Raw genomic sequence first — 19,793 nt, 5'->3', positions numbered from 1 at the left:
GAACCTATTCTATACCTCCAGCATCCTGGCTGGGGCTTTGCTGCCTTTTTTCCAGCAGCGCTGTGGGTTTGCTACAGCATTACCATTCTCTTTTATTCTTTATTTGCCTGCTGCTGAGCATTAAGCTGAGTCCCAACTTGAACGGTGCCTTTCCAAGAGTCAGCACTCCAGGCTATGCATGTGAATGGCTCTGTTTAGATCATGCAGTGGCTAAAAGCCACTGTGGTCTCATCCTAGCCCAAGATCCCCAGTAATGGTAGAGCACCAGACTTCACTAACATAGAAAGGTGGTTTCAGACTCTTCTTCCAACGAGCAAACTCTCGGAACTTGATAAAGACCAGTCAAACAGGATAATGGTTCCACTTGATCAACTAACTCTGGGTTTGGTTGCATGTCATTTATTTCAACTTGTACAGAGAAGCTTGAACAGCTGTGTGGAAAAACACTTAGTTGTTTGGGGTTTTTTTCCCCTTTCTTCTTAGGTAATATAGTTTAAAAGTGGTAAATACACAGTATTTAAACTTGGTACACCTGATAAAGTTAAATGCATAATAAAGGGGTAGGGATGAAACACAAGCCTTGGTCATTAAACAAACAGTATAAAAATCAGCAATAGTTCAGGACCTTAGAAAAGAAACAGATCAATTAATTGCCTGATAGGTAAGAGGGGACCACCAAGAAAAACTACTCGGACAAGAGGCCTGGTTTCCCCTTAGCACTTTCCTGTGTGCTTTCAGAGCCAAAAAGGCTTAGTACCCAGCGTTAAGCCTACCGTCAGCACTGGGCTTGCTTGAAAGGAAGGGAGTTGGGGAAATCAAGCTATAGCCCAGTTCCAAGGCACAAGCAAAATGTTTACTTCACTATAAGAAAAAAGCTAGCATTACTACTAAGGAACAGCAGCTAGGGAACTGAGCGGGTTTTTATATACAGTACAGCTTCTCTAACAGGTCATGCATTTAGCTATATCTTCCTGACACGGCCACACTTCATACTTTCAACAGAACTAATCAACAAGAACAACCTACATCAAATTTCCTTCAGAAATGTGCGTTTGGCTACAGCCCTGCTGGAGCTGTCACTGAGACAAACATGCCGGAGGGCACCTTAGGGAAGTGCTGAGCTTTAGGATCCTTACGAACCAAGCCCGTGGTAGCCGAGACACTGATCTATGATAATAGCTGAGGCCCTGTGACTGGGCGCTGAGGAACTGGTACAGCTTATGCTGGTTAGAAGCTGCATTGCACCTGGCCAGCCTGTTTGGTAAATGTAAACTACCTCGCTAGGCACCTGACAAATCACAAACCAGAGATATGCAGCACAGAGCATCTCTACAACTCACCTTTAACAAAAACACACCACACACATTACTATGCACCAGCTACAAATAATCAGATCCCCTATGGTTTGCAATTTTTTTCTTTTTCTTTTTTTTTTTTTCCAGAACAAGTCCATTTACAGGGTAGGAGAACCAAGCTGCCCACTCTCACTCATTTCCACAATGGAAAGTTTAGGAAAGGAGGAGCAGACAGCTGTAGTAGTGCTGGCACCCGTCACCTGTTTGGTTTCCCCACAGCTGAAGCTGCAGGGCTTTGGCATAGCCTCGGATTAAAACAGGAGGGAAACAGTGCGTGTCTTATGGCTCCAAACTCCATAGTACTGCTCCTAAACCACCAGCCTTCATCACTGGCTTTGGAAAGAGGCCACCAGAACAATGCAATTGCAATTTAGGTAATAAATTGCAATTTAGGGGAGGCATTGCTTCAAATGATCAAAAGATGTAAGGGACAGTTTGCGTAGGCACCTGCACACTTGCTAACACTGTCCTGGCTTTAACAAAGACCTGTCCTAAACAGGAATTACCAGGCCAGGTCTGACTGCAGCAGGGCCAAGGACCTCGGCGTGCTGCTTCTGCTGCCCGAGATCAAGGACAGGAGGACGGTCCGGGGTTAGCAGGCAGAGATCTTACCATTAATCACAACACTTGGGTCTCTCCCAGTGCCACCTTCTTCCTCAGGGCAAAGAATTAGGCCTTGGCAGTCCCTTACACACTTGGGACATTCGAATCCTCCCCCTCTTTTGGGTACACTGTCATTTAAAATGCCTTGCTCAAGGTCACACAACAAATCAGGCTGAGAAGAGGTCAGACCTTCTCCCTCCCAGCCCCAGGCTCCATCCACAAAACAGCTGTACTTACCGTGACGCCTTTCCTCACGGAAACCCTGACTCTTCTCCAGCTCACCCACAGCCTGCTGTTCTCCAGCTTTGTCGGAGCACAGCAAACTTGGGAAAGGGAGACCAGAGTCTCTCCCACCACACGATAGATTATTATTTTTTACAAGCACCACAAAATAATCAGAGTAATCTGACTGAAGGTGAAAGAGCTCTTCATAAGAAACAATCCATGAATTAGGTATACACTTAATTTACTAACAAGCCTCTGATCCACAGGCATTCACAAATTACTGGTAACGAACTTGCAAAAAATACATAGCATTGGCCCCAAAATCCAGATTAAGAGTTTGGAAAACAAAAGTTCCTTTGAAAATTACTAGCTAATCTAAGTATTTCATTAAGATCTTAAATTCTAAGCAAGCCCTAAGTCTATACTTAAAAAATAGCATAAGTTGTATTATTTTTAATTGTAGTAAACCATGTAATGTACATGGAAGTGAAGGATTTTACCCTGAATTTTATATTTAATAAGATATCTACCTAGATCAAGTAAAAGATTTATAAACAAACTGCTGTTAGTGCTTCCTCTGCTGTTCAAAACAAACATTCAGCTAAACACCACCTTTCACTCGTATGTCTGCAGCAAAAATAGTTCAAACTGAACTTAAGCCCTTAAATACCTTTTCCTTTCATACACTGAATACTCAACTTACCAAGTCCTAGTCACACCTTAGGAAAGGTGTTAATTACCTTAGGAGGTAATTAACCTCCCTTTCTGAACACCCCGAAGATGCTGTATAATACAACTCGGCTCACAAAGGTAGGCATTCTTTAAAAAGCTGAGAAGGTGGGTTTTTGCCTTGTTCCCATGCAGTTAAAAAGGCGTCAATTAAAAACAAACCAGAACTATGAGAAATAGATGCAACATTACTTCTGGTAGGTCGTGAACTCTCAAAGTGTGCATGTGTAGTTTTACTGTCACATATGCCACTTTGCAGAAGCTTCACCATTCTGTGTGTGCCCACCACCTATGCAATGGGCGTACAACACCCCTGGGGCGCTGGCGCTAGTCCCCAGAAATTATCTGACATTAAACCCAGGTCAAAGCAGATCCAAATGCATTTTTGTTTGATGGTTTGGTTTTGCTTTTTTGGTTTTTTTTGCAAAGCACTGTTGCTGCTCAACGCGATAGCTCACCTCTCTGCTATCAGCCAGTGCCTTTCCCACTTGAAGTCAGCAGTCCAAGCAATCGGAGATGTTCAATGTTTATGACAAGTAGTTGGATGTCTTATAACATGCTGCTGTGCAAGCTCTACATCCAGCATTATACTGAAATAGTGCCATGTCATGCTGTGTTTGGTGGAGGCTCTGTTAACATCGCTCATCCTCAGCTGCACACTTTATTATGTGCCCCGGACCAAGTTGCTCAACAGAACCATAAAGTTGATGTTCATGAAAGAAGTTCCTCCTCTCCCACGTTGGGCAAGTCGTTGCATTTCATATTATCTTCACTGCCTTGTTTCCTGCTTTAAAAGGAAATAAAACAGTTGCTGAGGGACTCAGAGAAAGGCAAAGCAGATGAGACACCAACATCTGCCCCTTCCCTGCCACGAGACCTTTGGGACCCTGAGCACATGTCACCTCCCCCCAGCACCCCTGTAACAGGCTGGAACTGCCGTAAGAAGATGGTTTTCAGCCCATCAGAGCAGCAGGATATGCCACATCATAAAAATCATCCCATAAAGTGGTTATGGGTCAGGCAGAGGGGGTGTGAACACCCCAATCGTGGCCCCACAAAAAAGATTCAAAGCCCAACTCCTCAGATTATCCTCCTGTGCTTTGCAGCATTTTCCAGAGCATTAACACAAGCTGCAAATGTCCTTTTGGGTTGAGGTGAGGCGATGACACTTACGGCAGCAGGTTCCCGGGGGCAGACAACGACCGCTCTTCCCTCCTGCTCCCCTCAAACGGGTTCCCAAAGGATCGCTTCCGGATCATGGTTTTAACCAAGATCTGCAAGACCAAATGGGAATTCATCAGGGACACTTTTCTTTCATTCAGGAGCAACAGGAACACCCAACCCTCATGCCCAAGCAATTAAGAAAACCAGTGAAAACAAGTCAAAGTTCTCTTTTCTTAAAAAAAAAAAAAAAAAAAAAGCGAAGAAGGAAGTGTGTTTACAAGTCTCCAGGTGTTTCATACAGGGGCTGTATCCTTGTCTGAAACCCACGGTGCAACACGCAGCTGAGAGCCACACTAGGTGCGAAAGGCTGGAAAGGAGAGCAAAACCAAGCCTGGGAAGATTTTCTCCCCTCCAGAAGCAGGTTTTACTGATTACTGCATCCAGTACCTGCAAATTCCCAGTTCCTCATGATTACCTGGCAGAAGAATTCATGGAAAAAGAGAAGGGAAAGAAGGAAGCAGAATTTTGCCATAACATTTACCAGAACCAAGGTGAAAAATTGGCCGTTTGTCTAGCTTTGGCTGCAAAATACAATATTACCCAGCATCAGCTGCAATTGGAGACTGCTGTGTACAGAGCAAGTGCTGGGGCTCTTTCCAAGCATCTCCCAACTTATTTTGCTGATGGGAGCAGAGAACAGCATGAGCAGCACTTGACCCTGCCTTGGCATCTACATCCTGCTCTGGGGACCTCCGGCATCATTTTATATCGCTTCTCATCCCTCTGTGCCTCATTTATCTGCTCACGTGGCGCACCGAGAGCCCTTACATGTCTGAAATGCCCATGGCAGCAAGGTCCCGTGGGGAAAGGCATTTTACGTGAGAGCTGAAGCCACGTGAACCTCATACTCAGTGTTAATGCCTGCAGGTGGATGCACAAAGATCAGGCACCAGAGGGTAATTTTGAAGAACAAATGCAAATGGGAAAATACAAGATCTGCCTGGAGGTGTTGGCTTATTTAGGAACCAAGAGTGACAGTAAAAGTTCATGTGCCCTGAACTGTGTTAAATACACCTGGATTTTCAAACAGGGCCAGGAGCACTGAGCCATTCTCCGCTGCATGGCAAGTCACCTCTGAAAAGAAGGGGGAAAACCCCTCATCAATGGTGATCCCTTTAGGGCAAGATCTGCTCTTTTAGCCTGAGCAGTGCAAGGCACATTTGCATATTAAAGTATCTACAATTGAAGAGACTTCTGCAGGGTATGAGAATGGGAGAGAGCTCTAGAAATGGGGCTAGAAGTGGGCACAGCCATGAGACACAAAAAGGGGCTTCAAAGGGAGACCTGGACTTCAAAAAAATCACAGGCAGATAACACCGTGCCAGAGAACTGCAAATGATCGCGTGCTATTTCTCCTAGCGTAAGTGCTAGCAAAGAAATCATCATGCTCAAAACCCAAAAGGATTTCACTTTACCCACAGGGCAGGGTTACACTGTGGTTCTCACCACTGCAGTGGGTTGCAGAGAATAAAAATATGAGCTTGAAAAGAGATGAGATTAATTCACCAAGAATAGCTCCAGGCGGGGGCTGGCACACGCTGTGGCCCAGATAAAATCTCCATCCTGGGAAGCTCCCGCAGCCCCTATGGCCAGATGGGCAGAGCAGGACAGGAGCTCCTCGTGCCTGGCCAGAACACCCACTCCTGGCTGCAGGCAAGTCCTGGACTAGATGCTTTTTTGCCCTGAGCAAATACAGTGATATTTAGGCAGCCAGCTCAAGCGTGGAGACTGCTCGTGGGTCCCTTTGAGACCACTCTGAAATATTCCCCCACGCTGCAGGGGAGTGCACTCCCCCTCCAGTGAGGTGCTGAGACCCAGTCTTGCAGTGATTGTTTCCAAGACAGGGAACGTCTTTTCTCCCCTCCTGCCCAATGCTTTTGCCCTTCAGCAGCAACCTCCAGCTGTTCAGGACTGCCTCGGGAGGCAGCGTGGACCCCAGTGTGCGTCCACAGACCATCACCTCCCCTGTACTCACCACGGTGGCCAGGCTGGGGATGTGCTTGACCGAATTTTCCACCTCCTCCTCCGTCACCTCAACGAGGGTGCAGTTCTCATCCTCCGTGGGCAGCAGCTCCGCTCCGTTCTTGGTGACCCAAGGGTGCAACTTCAATTAATAACACAGCCTGTCAGGAACGATTTCCTCTTTTTCGTAACTCAAACAACACAAGCCTGGCAAACGCATCTCCTTGCCCAAGCTATGGCCCCTATGTGCTCCTGAAGTACCAGGGAGCAGGGGAGAGACATGTCATCTTGCCAGAGAGCCAGCTCACCCTGGCGCCGCCAGGAACATCTCAGCCCGGAGCAGAAAATGCCATGGTGTGGCTCACTCGGAGCCAGCGCTGGCCCCATCTACACAGCTGAGCAATCATCTTGGTGACCTACAGCACTGGCCATCTCATCCGGGTTTTAGGGAAGATGCCCTGTTTTCATTCTCATCTTACAGATGAGACAGCACCAAGAGGCAGGAGTGATTTATTCCAGACCATACATATGAGCAGCAGTGATGGGGAGACCCACCGAGCCCTAGTCTGGGACCTGGATTAATCCATGACAGAAGGCGGAAACTCCTCTTTCTCCTTGCCCACACACCTGGCATCTTGGGCAGCTGCCGGAGGAGCACAAAACGGTTCAGCAATTCCCCCGCAATCCTTTCCCCCTACCTTAGTCTCCATTTTCTCAGCTTCTCGCCCCTTCCAGGCTCCCACAGGGGCGGAGGACCAGAAATCTCCTGCGAAAGGCTGTTGCACAGTACTTTCCTGGTAGCAGAGGAAATACTGTACTCAGGGGATTTCCTTTTGCCTGTGACTTCTTGTAGGCACCAAAGGTCCCAAAGCTGAGCAGGTCCCGGAGCAGGGGAAGGAGCTGGGACTTACCTGCCCAGGGGCCCTGGGCACAGGGGGAGGACCTAGCCTGGCGCGATCAAACTGACTCCCAAAAAAAGCCGAGCAAGGAGAACCCAACAGAAGAGAATCCACAGCCAACACCAGGGGGTTGGGTCAGTACCTTGATTTCTGGGACCGAAATCCTAGATTCAGGATTTTTATCCAGCATCCGTGTAATCAAATCCTTCAAGAAGTCTGTAACTTCTGGCCTGAGGAAAGGAGAGGGGAGATGAGACGGGGAAGGGGATGGATGCTGCCCACCTTCCTCACCCCAGTGCCAGCCACCGTGGGCTTTCCCATGCGGGCTGAGGCTGGACCCCAGCCCTGGCAAGGATGCAGCTCCGGGTACTTGTGCACCCAGGTGCACAACCCAAAAACCCCAAAATCCAGGTTTCCTCCCCAGTCTCCCCAGGGAAGCAAAATATCCCCTTCTTGGGCAATCCAAAGTGTGATGACATGTGTACAGGGCTGCTCCACCCAGGTGAAAAGCCAACAGGCAGCAACTCTTCAATTTCAAATACTCCTTCTCTGGCAGCTGCAAACCAAGAGATGTTGCCTTCATGTTTAATACAAAGGAAGTTTTCTGGGGCAGAGGGCCAACAGAAGGGCTCAGAGACTGAGTTTTGCAAAACCACAGCCAAGCAGATCCAGCCCCACCCAGGCAGTGCTTGAGAAATGGCTCAAATGAGCTTTTAAATAAAGGCTGGGGGCTCAGTGGGGGGATTGAGTACTTACTGGTCTGGGAACTCCAGCGTTTGGGTCTTGATTTTATTGTGTAAACTCAGGATCCTTTCATCCATAAAAGGGCACTGCCGTGAAGAAAAAGAGCAATGAGAAAAGCAACAACCTCTGTTAAGAAGCGGCAATGGGGCTTCAGTCCAGCATGGGGATCTCGCAGGGTCTGAAAGAGCAAGGACCCAATTACAGGGAAATACCAGAAGACTTCCTGTTATATCAACGTCTTCTTTGAAACACAATGAAAATAAAATTGACTAAGAATGACCAAATTACTACAACAGCTCCTTTCTTAAAAAAATCTGGCCAGGGACAGAATTTTTTCCCCAGGGAAAAAGAGAAACACAGACGTTCTGGCTGCACCCGCTCTGTGGACAGGCAGAGGTTTCCCATTTCCACCCACACATCCCCATCTCCTCTTGGCATTACCCAACTGCTCAAACAGGGGGGCAGGGTGCAAATTCCACCACGTTCCTGGCATGTGGAGGCACACACCAACCCCCCCTAACCACCAACAGTACCAAAAATTCAATCTCATCACCTGCCCAAACACGAAGCAGTACAGTGTGATCCCCATGGCCCAGACATCCAAAGCCTGCAGAGCGAAGAAAGCATAGTTAGATCTGCAATGGACATTGTGTACAAGGAAGATTCACCTGAAAACTCTCAAGTTGCTATTAAATACCTTTCCAGAGAAGATTTTCCTGGTTTCTGAGAGTGTCTCTGGGGCCATGAAGGCGGGGGTACCCACTGTGTTGGTTAAAAGGGCATCAGCTCCCTTGAACTCATTGCTCACTCCAAAGTCAGCAATCTTGATGTGCCCGTCTTCCCCCACAAGGAGGTTGGAAGGTTTAATATCCCGGTGGATTATCTTTTGATAGTGCACTGCAGCCAAAGGAAAAAACAGCGATTCAGCAGCGCCGTCAGTCTGCAGCAAAGGAGCCACAAAGCCCCTGCAAGGCTCTAAGCCTTTCTGCTAACATCACCACCAGCCCCAGCTTCAAAAACCTCTGTGCAATAGCATGAGCCACCAGAAATGGCACTGTACAGCAGCAGAAAGTCCAGCCCCAGGTGTTTTTAAAAAAAAAAAAAAAAGAGAGAAATCCCAACCTTTTTGCACAGATACTTACAGTATTCAATGCCCTTGATCAGATCCTGGAAGTAGAACCGAGCCTGGTCCTCACTGAGAGGTTTCAGCGTTGGGATTTCCATCACGGGGCTGCAAAGGCAAGAGAGAACAGACCTCGTTCCCCATCCAGATGTGTCGAAACCTGTCCCAGAGGCTTTGGCACTGGCTGGCACCAGCATGCAGCCCCAAATGCAGGCACATACAGGGTGTACATAACTGCCACTAGGTTGGGTAGATGCTACCCAAACCCTGGGAGACCCACCATGAATCTCCTCATTGCCTCTGTGTCCCGTGCCCGCCTCAGGTGGCCGAGCTGTGCCACCCACAAACCCATCTCACGGTCATGCTTTAGGAGGTTTAGATCTGGAGTTCAATACTCACCCTTGCTTCACCAGTTCAAACACTGAAACACAAAAGAGAAGGTGATTACAGATCACTTACAGGTTGGAGCTCCTACGAGCACAGTCTCAGCACAAAAGCCATTATTTTAATGACAAACATTCTAAAAATAATACATTTTTTAAAAAAGGAGATGCCATCTTATGCAAGGCACATTGCATTTTGGTTGCTCCCATTTTTAGTTAAGGGGATGGTACCAACTACCTTCTCAGTGCTGCAGCTTCAGCATCATGAAGTGCCCCCCCTCCCCGGCACCCCAAACCCCTCAGTTTGCCTGTGAAACCATAGCCAAGCCCCCACTCCGTGCTTGGCCATGACGGTATCGCACACTCCTTCTCTAGTACAGGCTGAACATAAACGATGCAAGAGAAATGCCTCCTCAAAAGTGTGTGTATTTACATCAAGCAAGCCACTGCCGTCTGCAAGCCAGGTTGGGAAGCGGCTCATCCATACCATGGATAATTAACATGTGCCTTGTTCTCAAAGCCAAAGAAATAAAGCTACGTTCTAGCAGCCTGGCTTCAAAGCTGAGAACATAAATGCTGGTGCCTTTCATGGCAAAGCATGTGCTGATGTTGAATTAAAGCCTATAAAGTGCTATAAAGCACTCCTGTCTCCTCTCTGAACCTGGAATGGATCCCACTTGCTCCGACAATTAGAAGGGATTTGCTCCTCCAGCACATGCAGGCCACACCTGTTCCAGAGCAGAGACTCAACCCCACACACAGACACCCCAAAACATGGGGGGAACCCTTTTCCCCAGCAAACTCCCATCCTGCTGACACCCCATGAGCGCCACAGAGCAGTGGGCAGTTACCCATGTACAGGTGGTCCTCGCTGGGGTCATCCAGGACCTGCCGAAAGAAGCAGAAAGGCAGTTAAACAGCACCAAAACCCCTTGCAAATTAAACATTGTGAAAGATCTTTTCCAACCTAAATGATTCTATGATTTTTTATACAGCAGCTGTCTCAGTCCTGCACCATCTGCACCACCAGCGAGGTCTGCGAATCTCCAAGCTTCTACCCACAAGGGGTGGGGGAAAAAAGAGGACAGAGATATAGCTGTACTTCAAGGAAGTAAATATTTAAAACACACAGGAAGCATCATCTGACTCATGATCCAAATAAACTCCAGCCTGCACATCCTTAGTTCTTGATTTTTGGACCGTTTCATGCAGGCAGTGGGCGGAGGGCAGAGCGGCTGTACCGCAGAGCTCGCAGAAACACCAGTTCCTCCCCAAACCCCATCTGAGCACTTGTTTCTTCCAAGGAAACAACATTTTTCTGCATTTCCCTTTCTGGGCAAGGAAGCCAAAAAATCCTCTTTTGGGAGGTGGGAATGAAAAACCTTTTAAACCAGGGAAAGCACGAGTCTCCCATAGGCAGGACCTGCCACGGCCAACCCAGCCCTGCTGTGGTCGCTCCCCTCCACCCATCCCTGCAGCATCCAGGCTCCTGCACACTCGGGCTGGTGTTTGGAAAGGGGCTGCCTGGTGCTCACCTCCACCAGCTTCACCACGTTGGGGTGGTCCAGCTTCTTCAGGATGGCGATCTCCTGGTAGACCTGCTCGATGGGCCCCTTGGGCTGCAGGCAGCCCTCGGAGGCAGCTTTGGCCCCGCGGGGCGGTGGGCGGCCTGTGGGAAAGGGAAAGATGGAGTGTCCAGTCGGGAATGAGCCCCTGTGGTCCCCAAAGCATCCCCCACCCTAAAGCTTTGGTGCCACTTACGGGGGAAGCCTGCCTGTCTCATCAGCTTCTTTTTTGAAAGAACCTTCATTGCCTGAAAGAGGGGAAAGAATGTGGGATTTGGGGCAAATCAAGGATAAAATGGGGCCAGCAGAATGGGGCCAGCAGGGAGCTGGGCAGGGAGTCAGCAGAGGGGATCCATCCCCATCCCACCCCCTCCACTGTGAGCTCCAAGGCCGAGTGCTACTCACATAGTAGGTGTTATCGTCTTCGTTGTAGGCCAGCTTCACCACTCCATAGGAGCCCTAGAGAGGGGCACAGCCATGGGGGACCAGTTAGGGACAGCCCCAAAAAAAACCCCAGAGCACCAAACCGGGCTTGTTCCCAAACCCAGCCCCACCCAGATCCCCGAGCTGGTAGGCGATGCTGGGAGGAGCGGGGCATACAGTCTGGCATCACACTGCTGACAAAGAAAGGCTTCAAATGCCCCATTTCATGGGAGGGAGGGGGAATGGTGAAAATTAATAATTTAAAAATATTCAATTCAATCAGCACCACCCAGAAGAGACTGGCGTCGCAGCAAGGAGCTGGCCAAGTTGCTGTGGCAAGTGGCTGAATGTGCCGCCTCACCAGCTGGAAAGCAAAAGTGAGCCCACCGCCCTGCTACCCTCAATCGCCCCATCCCACCCCAAACCCGGCCAACGCTCACCTTCCCAATCTCATCCTTCAGCTTGTACTGGTTGAGCTGCACACAGTCCTGCGGGGAGAGAGGGGCGATCGGACAAGAGCCACGAAACCACTAGTGTTTGCTCTCCTCCTCTTACATCTCCAGCAAAACTTTCTCTGCAAACTCACCCCCTACTCCGCTCTGCCCGGGCGCTCGCTCGGGGCTGGACAGCTTTGAGCCATGAGCCATAAACGCCAGCTGCCCGGCCACACGTCGGCGTGTTTATAGATGGCTAATTACAAATGTTAACGGCTGGGCAGGCAATATTGTCTGCTCACGTGGAACAAGAGCGCACGGCCGGCAGGCAGCAGTGGGGATCAGCGGCCAAGAGAGCCCCGGGGAGTTTAACACCGGTGACCTGGCATTGACTATTTTTATTTTTAATGGGCAAAGCAGCCACTTGTTGCCTGTTTGCTGGCAGGCTGGGGGCGGGCAGGGCCGTTTTCTCTTTAGATCTCAGCAGGTTTCTCTCTTTTTTTATTTGGGAGGGGAGAAAAGGAAAATCATGGTATGCCGCCAGGTCCCCAAGAAACACAGCCATGAGAGCTGGTGGCATCTGCAAAAGGCATGAAATGCGGTGAGCTGCGGGGTCCCCCTCCTCGAGGGCTGTGCCCCCAGCCCAGGATGGACCAGGATATCACACCACCTCTGTGGGGTTTTATCCCAAAAAAACAAGCAAGAAGCAATGCCACGGAGAGGGTGAAACCAGGAGGATGGGGGCAGGAGGACTGCGGGAGTGGTGTTCATCCCCCTCACCTGCAGCCCCGTGATGGACACGCGGTTTGACTCCACCGTCGGCCGCCGCGGCAGGCGCGGGGAGGAATGCGGGGACGTCACCGGCGAGTAAGGGAGGGACGGGTAGATGAAGCGTTCGTTGGTGCCATCGCCAGCCCCGGGTGAGTGGGCAGGCTGCGACCGCTCCTGCAGGGATAGCTTTCGGCCAGAGAGGTGCAGCTTTGCCCTCGGCTCCCGGCCATCCCCGAAACCCTCGCCACCGGGCGCGTTCATCTCCTCCTCGCTTGCACTCCCTGTCGCGTCGTACTCGGTCACCACGATGAGTGAGGCCATGCTGGGGCGGCAGGGGCTCAGCGGCGGGGGGTCCTGCAGCACCCCAGGGGCTCGGTGGCCGCAGCCTCCATCACGGCAGAGGGGCCGTGGGGTGGGCAAGCTGCTGGGGACGCATGATGGCATGGTGCGACCGACGGCCTCATCCCGGCCATGCTGTGATGGGGGGGCATGCCTGCAAACACAGGGCAGCTCAGCCAGGCTCCCTCGGCAAGCCAGATGTCCTCCCGCTGGTCATTACTCTGCAGATTAATTTATTCATCCCATAGGGGATGGTAAAGCCAAAGGCGGTGGCACAGGATGGCACCGGGATGTGCACTCACCCTGCCGTGGGGCAGACCCCCGGCAGGGGCCAGCCTCAGCCCCAAGGCCACCACCACTGCTCCTTCCACGCCCTTTATTTAAATGCCTCCAGGGAATAACCACCCCAGCACCTCCACTACAGAAACACCCCCAAAAGGGGCATTTTACAGGGGCAGGATCTGGCCCTGCACTCTACCAGCAAAAATACAGCTCAGTTCCCTGCTTTACTGCTCAGTCCTGCAGTCGGAGCGGGCACACCTCTACCACCCCCCACCCCCCCAAATGAAGCAGCTCAGGGGCACGGGGACCCACTTACCAAGCATGGGGTGCAGGATCAGCCCCCCTGGCTCACTGCCTCCTCCTGCAGCCCGTCATTGCCAGCAATTTCTCTTCCTCGCCCCAGGTTCACTACAGCCTTCTGTGCAAAAATACGGTTCCTGAACCGCGAGATAAATAAGAAAACAATTTTGTTAGCAACAAAGAATTCTTTAAAAAAATCACATAATTAAATAATAACTTTAAAAGGGGTGAAAACAGTGTTAATTCACATGTGACAGGTGCTCTGCAGCAGCCAGGGCAGTTCGATGGCTGGTTGGTTATAAACCATCGCTCTTCCCTGCTGCGACACCGGTGCTGGTTTTAATTTCTACGTTAATGAGTTGCTGCAGAAACAAGCGCAAAAAAATATCCCGAAACAAACAGCCCAGAAGCAGGAGCAAGGTTTGAGGCATTTTTCTGCCTGGTTCCCACACCTCAGCGAGGCGGCCGGATAAAATTAGCTCCACTCAGCTCCATTGAAGTTTCTGCGATGCCCCCGCAGCACAACCACTCTGAATCAGCCCAGCAGAAATTATGGGTCAAGTACAGAAATCAAATCATCTCCCCCTTTCTCCAGGCTTCACAATGGCCTAATTGCTGTTTTCAACACCAATCTATAAACCGGAGCTTTTTTGCCTGAGCGGGATCAGCCCGGAGCTAAAGCCGACCTGGTGCCGCTTGCTGCTTCAAGGCGCAGAAAAAGGCAGGGGATGGGAAGGCTATAAATAAGCTGACGAACAGCAACAAGGACAAACTATTTCAGAAACGCTGCGTTTCGTGGGGCTGGATCTGCTCCTGGCTGGGGCTTTGCTGGGCAAGAGAGCCAGGAGCTGCCAGCCAAGCCAAGCAGGGGCATCTCAGGCATCGTGGCTGCAAAATTCTCTCTCGCCCCTCCAGCCCCGGTGCTGCTGGCGGCTACACTGGCGTGTTTTAATGCACTCCCCAATGGATTAAAATAAACAGGCAGCCCCCCCGCCCCAATTCATCCTGAACCCGCAGGGATACATTTTGAGGCCAGTTGCTGTTTGCCTGGCTTGCTTTGGGCGCCCTGCCAGTGGGCACGTATAAATAGCCGTCCCCCAAAGCCGGAGCCGACGCCGAACACCGTGCCCTCTACCCTCACCGTGCACCGCAGCCACACCAAAAAAGGCAGCTCATCAGCGCGGCCCCGGGATGAAGCCACCCCAGCATCATCACCGGCTGTAGCACTGGTCCCCAGCGGTGGCACAGCACAGCCAGGCATCCCATCCTGCCCTCAGAGCATCACCTGCGTCTGAATTTCCGAGGGTTCACACCAATCTTTGCTGGGCTAGAGCAACATCGAGTTACAAAGTCTCGGCCACACTTGAGAGCCGAGCATGCCCTGGCCAGTGGGAGTTAATTGGCTTGACCAGGATAAACATATCAAGGCTGATTAATTCAAACAAGCTTCCCCGAGCTCTGTAAACAGGCTAAAAGTCATCCAAGCACCTTTGTGACATCAGCTGGGGTGAAAAATTGAAGGGTTTTTTCTCTTTGCGTGTGTGTGCAAAGGCGCTGGGCATGGGGTTTGGCCAGCCGAGATGGTACCTTCCCCAAGAGAAACCCAAAAGTGGGATCCCACTGTTGAACACCGCCCCGAGGGATGTGGGGTAACTGCTAATGATAATGCAGCCAGTTCTCCTTAATAAGCACACGGGGAGGCTGAGAGGAGGAGAACAGCTGTATTCCCAGCCAGAGGAAAAACTAAAATAGCTAGAATGTGGGAAATAAACCCAAAGAACGAAAATACAGCCCAGAGGCTTTGGTTTCACCAACCCACCCAGGTCCTTGCCCAGGGAAAACTGGCGCATTCTGGTGTGAGCTCTAGCAGATCCTTATGTAAAAGCGAGCAGCACATGCCCACAAAATCCTCAGGAAATATAACAGCCTAGTGTATAGGAATGATTTATCGGCACGGCTTTTGGCTGCAATCCATATATAACCCATAGCGGCTGCGGCAGGATTATCGAAGCAATCAGTCTCGCATCTAATTCAGCAAGGAGAAGGATATTAAAATGAAAAGAGGTCTGTGAAACCCTGGCAGTGGCTCTCTCTCTCAGTGTCCACGTGGCTTAGCAAAAACGAATGGGAGTGAAATCAGCCCCCGCGAGGGTGAAGTGATTTTTACAGCCCCCTCCTTTTGCACCAGCTCTGCTGTGGGCGTGTGGTCCCTGCCTGGTCCCTGCTGGGATGCGGCCACCTCTGGCTGGAAATGCACCGACTGATTCCAGAGGGTGCAGAGGATGAAACCTCACAGCCAGCACTGGCTGCTCAGATTTAAATCAGAGGGTGCAGACACATTGGCCTGTCCTTCCCTCCCTGGAGCTCTTTCTCTACACAGGTGCAAGGCTGATTTTACTTGCAGAGGATCCTCCCCCCGCTGCCACCGATGGTCTGTGGTTAAAAGTTAACTGGGCCAGTGCAGGGGGGCTGTTATCAGCTCGTGCTGGGCAGAGTCCAGTGGCTATTTTGCTTTCCCTGGTCACGGTCAGCAGTGGAAGCACCAGTGCCAAGAGCGGTGTCATCTGCAGCAACGGGGGCATCGATCACAGTTTCCCTTCCTACGGGTGAGCGCAGACCTTGCCAGAAATATATTAGTCACTGTAGTATACAAAGACCATATGCATCCCCGCCTGACTTTTAATGGAAAAAAATCTCTCAGCAGCTTCTCTAGAAGTCAGAGGACACCCAAAATAATGAGATACTGGAAACTGGCACCCAGCCCCCATCTGCACTGGGTCCCTGTGCCCGAGCAGCAAAGCTTCCCATTGCCCCCAGGGTGAATGGAAGAGCCTCCTGCACTGCCTGGCCCATCCAACACAGGGATTGGAAAGAAGTGGGGAAAAAATGGAAAGCTGGGCTGATAGCATTGTAACAGCATGAGAAACCCTGTGGCAGGTTTCAATAGGACTCAAAAAACATTTTTACCAAGATTTTTTATAATCTTGATGATACTACCTAATACTGCTTAAGTAACATATAATGAGCATCCCAAAGGGAGTGTAAGCTCCGGGCACAGCATTGAGCACAGGCCGGGATGAGCTCAGGGCACCACCATCACCTTGTCCAGCGCTGGCAAGTGGCTCCTGGCTCTCCAGGAATCGGCTCCAGCCTGTGATGCCCATGAAAGTGGAAACGAGAGTGGTTCTGTGCTTTGTGAACACCACTTAAAAGACATTAGGGCTGAGTTGAAAGCAAAACCTCCTCCCAATTACCTCCACGATCTGATAACTGCGCCTTCCTCAGAACAGCACTGGTGGCTCAGCCCCCCCCCCTTGCAGCGCTCTCAGGCATGGGCTCTCAGGTTTTAGTGGCTGTTTTTCCCAAAACAAAGTGCTCATGGAGAGGGTCAGGGCTCCTTCCCCCAGAAGGGCTGCCACTCCAGTCAGGGGCCATGAAGGCAGCTCCAGTGCCCACAGCCACCACACGTCCAGTCCCCTCCCCAGCATGGTCCCCCTGGCCCTGAGGACAACCTGCTCCTGTCCCCAGGGATGGTTTCTTCTCCTGTCGCACTGCACAGCCGCTTGGTCAGCCCACGGCTCTATTGCACCCGCTTCCTACGATCAGCCTGCACCTGCTTTTGGTCTTTACCGTCACCTTCACACTCCCAGTGCTCCTCCGTGTCATGCACGTGGAGGCCGCGTCCCACCTCCTAACCACGCTGGGTCCCTCGCAGCGACCCAACATGTGGCTTTTCCTAACGGGACCTGTCCCCTGTACACCATCGCTCCACCAGCTCCACCAGCTCCATCTTCTGGCCTCTCTCTTGCCTCTTGACCTTAAAGCTCCCCTACCTTTTCCCAGCCCCACGGCCTAACTCACCCCAGTCCCCCAGCTCCGAGCCCTCCCCTCCCCAGGCAGGAGCCCCGTGGGGTCTGCGGGACACCCGGTGTGGCGGGGCCGGCCACTAGCCTGCGTACCCCCCCCGCGCCTGGGATGCTGCCAGCCCGCCGGGTACCACCGGCGCGCGCGGGCGGCCGCAGGGATGGAGGGATGGATGGATGGAGGGATGGATGGATGGAGGGATTCCTGCCGGGCCCGGCCGGCCTCCGCGCAGCTCCCCGCAGCGGGCTGGGGAACCACCAGCCCCGATCCTACCCCTCCCCGCCCAAATCCCTGCCCGGGCCGGCGGCCAGCCCGCCGGGAAAGCCCCGTTTGAGGAGGCGCCGGTACCTGCTCCAGGGCATCCCCGGCCCCGCCGCCCACGCCCGCCGCCGGCCGGTCCCTCCGGGCGCGGCTTTGTCTCCGCAGCCGCGGGAGCTGCCCCCGGCCGGGCCCCCCCGTCCGCCCCCGCGGCACCGACCTGGCGGGACGCGCCGCTCCGCCGGCGGGAGGGGGGGTGGCCCGCAGCCCCCGCAGCCCCCGGCGCGCTGGGCCACCCGCGGCCGCACGGCGCCGCCTTCGCTTTCGGTTCCGCTCCGGCGGCGGCAGCGAGGGAGGGGGGGGCAGGGAGGGAAGGAGGGAGGGAGGAGGGAAGGAGGAGGGAGGGAGGGAGGCCCCGCTCCGCCCCGGGGAAGGGGAGGTTTCCCCCCGGGCAGCAGCATCCTCCCGCCCACCCCCCCATAAGCCCTTCTTTCGGGTGGTTTTGGTTTTTTTTTTTATTTTTATATATAATTTATATATATATATATACACCAATTTTTCGTGTGCATTTTCCCTCCCCCTCCGGCGGGCTGCGCGGCCCCACCTCGTCCCGTAGCGCAGCCGCGGGCTGCAACGCCCCTGCCCGGGGGGTCCCACTGTGGGACCCCACATCCTGCCCCCCCAAACCCCGAGGGACACAACCCGCAGCATCCCCCGCATCCCACCCTCTGAGGGACACAACCCGCAGCATCCCCCGCATCCCACCCTCTGAGGGACACAACCCGCAGCATCCCCCCGCTGGGGCTCGGCCCCCTGCCCTCGTACACACCCACAATTTCCGGAGTGGGGTCAACTGGGGCCAAACTGGGTGACCTGCATCGGCTCCAGCTGGTTGCCCGACACTTCTGAAACCATCACCTAAAGGGGGGTTTAGAAACCGGTTGGTTGGAAATGGCACTGCAGCCACCACTGGGCCACCGCGGCCATCACTGGGCCATCACCGCCACCAAGCCGCAGCTCTGCAGTGCGGGGACAGAGGCAACACTCCCACTCAGACACCTCAGACACGGCCTTTACCTCCCCGCCCGGCATCAGCCCTCGAGGACCATCTCTCTTGCTTTGTCTGTGCTCCTCGTTCAGTTTGTCACATTGAGCACATCCCCATCCACCACTGTCCCCACGCTGAGCTCACCTGCAGTTTTCTGATCGACTCCACACGGAGCAACAGCTTCAACCTTGAGCCCATGCGAACGCCATGCCGGCACAAACCCTCCTCCTCAGTTTGCGTGAAGATGCACTTGTGGGCACCACATACCCATTTGTACAACTCCCCGGAGCAGAGCCACGCTCCCGTGGGAGCTTTATGGATAAACGCTGCTATTCTGACCAGGATCTTCAGAGCCACTCTAGAAATCAGGTTTTATGCACCTCTGGTGAAATCGTAGGTGCTCCAAATGTTTTATGGATTGAACTCCTCAGCGCTGATAAAACGTAGCTGAGTGGGGGCGAGACACCAAAACCAGCATTCCCACCTCGCTGGGTTAACTCTTCACTGTTAGGAGACTTCTTAAAATCTACTTTTTAAATTATTATTTATTTTAAATACTATTTTAAAATCAAAGCACTTACCTGCCAACAGCCAACTTGCAACGCTGATTAACGGGATGCATAAACTAGCACTGGACGACCCTTGTTTCAACCACATCTTAGTGTTTTCTGAAATCTTGACATTCTCTTCCTGCCTTACCCGGCTGGGCTCCAGAGGAGCCAGGTTTAGGTCTGGCTTTGCTTTCTGGTTGCTAACAGTGCCACGGCTTAATCTAGCGCTTCCTGGCAAGGTATCTCCGAACACTTACACCAACGATGTTCAGCTTTTCTGTTGTCCCAAGGTGAAAGGACTGGCACCCCCGGCCCCAAGGTTCACCCACAAAAGGTTTACACCCACAAAGTGCAATCCCATCTGTCTTGAAATCCCACACTACATCCAAAATTAATTTTTCTTCCAAAACGAGGATCTCATTGCTAGAAGTCAACAGCGGCGTATCAGATACCGAGTTAGCTGCCATCTTCATTTATTCACCCATAAAACCAGAGCAGGTAAGTTATATGCAGGGCCTACGGGAGAACATACACAATAAAAACATTTCAGCCGGGCTGGGACTTTTGTTTAGCGCTCTTTGGTCTCCTCAGCCACTCTGCTCAAGGCCACATGTGACAACAAGGCTGGGACTTTGCACCATTAGACCTCTCCAACTGAATCCATTTTTTTCCCCCTTCTGCCAGCACCATCTGTTTCTACAAAGTAAACAG

General features: G+C 52.0%; 1 protein-coding gene across 8 annotated transcripts; it reads right to left on the bottom strand.

The window, feature by feature from the left end:
* Positions 1–383: 383 nt before the first annotated feature.
* CAMKK2 (calcium/calmodulin dependent protein kinase kinase 2) lies at positions 384–19,629 on the bottom strand. Of its 8 annotated transcripts, none has more exons than XM_040610093.1 (18): positions 19,113–19,629; positions 13,378–13,498; positions 12,450–12,933; positions 11,676–11,723; positions 11,218–11,271; positions 11,009–11,060; positions 10,783–10,916; positions 10,099–10,135; positions 9,264–9,285; positions 8,884–8,972; positions 8,439–8,638; positions 8,295–8,348; positions 7,754–7,827; positions 7,140–7,227; positions 6,797–6,892; positions 6,112–6,240; positions 4,086–4,186; positions 384–3,699 (listed from the first exon to the last, which is right to left on the bottom strand). In XM_040610093.1, exons 3-18 carry the CDS (start codon positions 12,882–12,884, stop codon positions 3,624–3,626), a joined length of 1,689 nt encoding a protein of 562 aa, XP_040466027.1. In that variant the 5' UTR covers positions 12,885–12,933; positions 13,378–13,498; positions 19,113–19,629; the 3' UTR covers positions 384–3,623. The 8 variants fall into 8 exon arrangements, with proteins under 8 accessions (XP_040466027.1, XP_040466045.1, XP_040466052.1 ...); XM_040610111.1 differs by lacking the exon at positions 19,113–19,629 and adding an exon at positions 18,676–18,833; XM_040610118.1 differs by lacking the exon at positions 19,113–19,629 and adding an exon at positions 18,313–18,403.
* Between the last annotated feature and the right edge of the window lie 164 nt (positions 19,630–19,793).

This window comes from Falco naumanni, chromosome 1 (genome assembly GCF_017639655.2).
Source record: "Falco naumanni isolate bFalNau1 chromosome 1, bFalNau1.pat, whole genome shotgun sequence".
NCBI classification, from domain to species: Eukaryota; Metazoa; Chordata; class Aves; order Falconiformes; family Falconidae; genus Falco; species Falco naumanni.
This window is presented reverse-complemented; position numbering and strand designations above follow the sequence as displayed.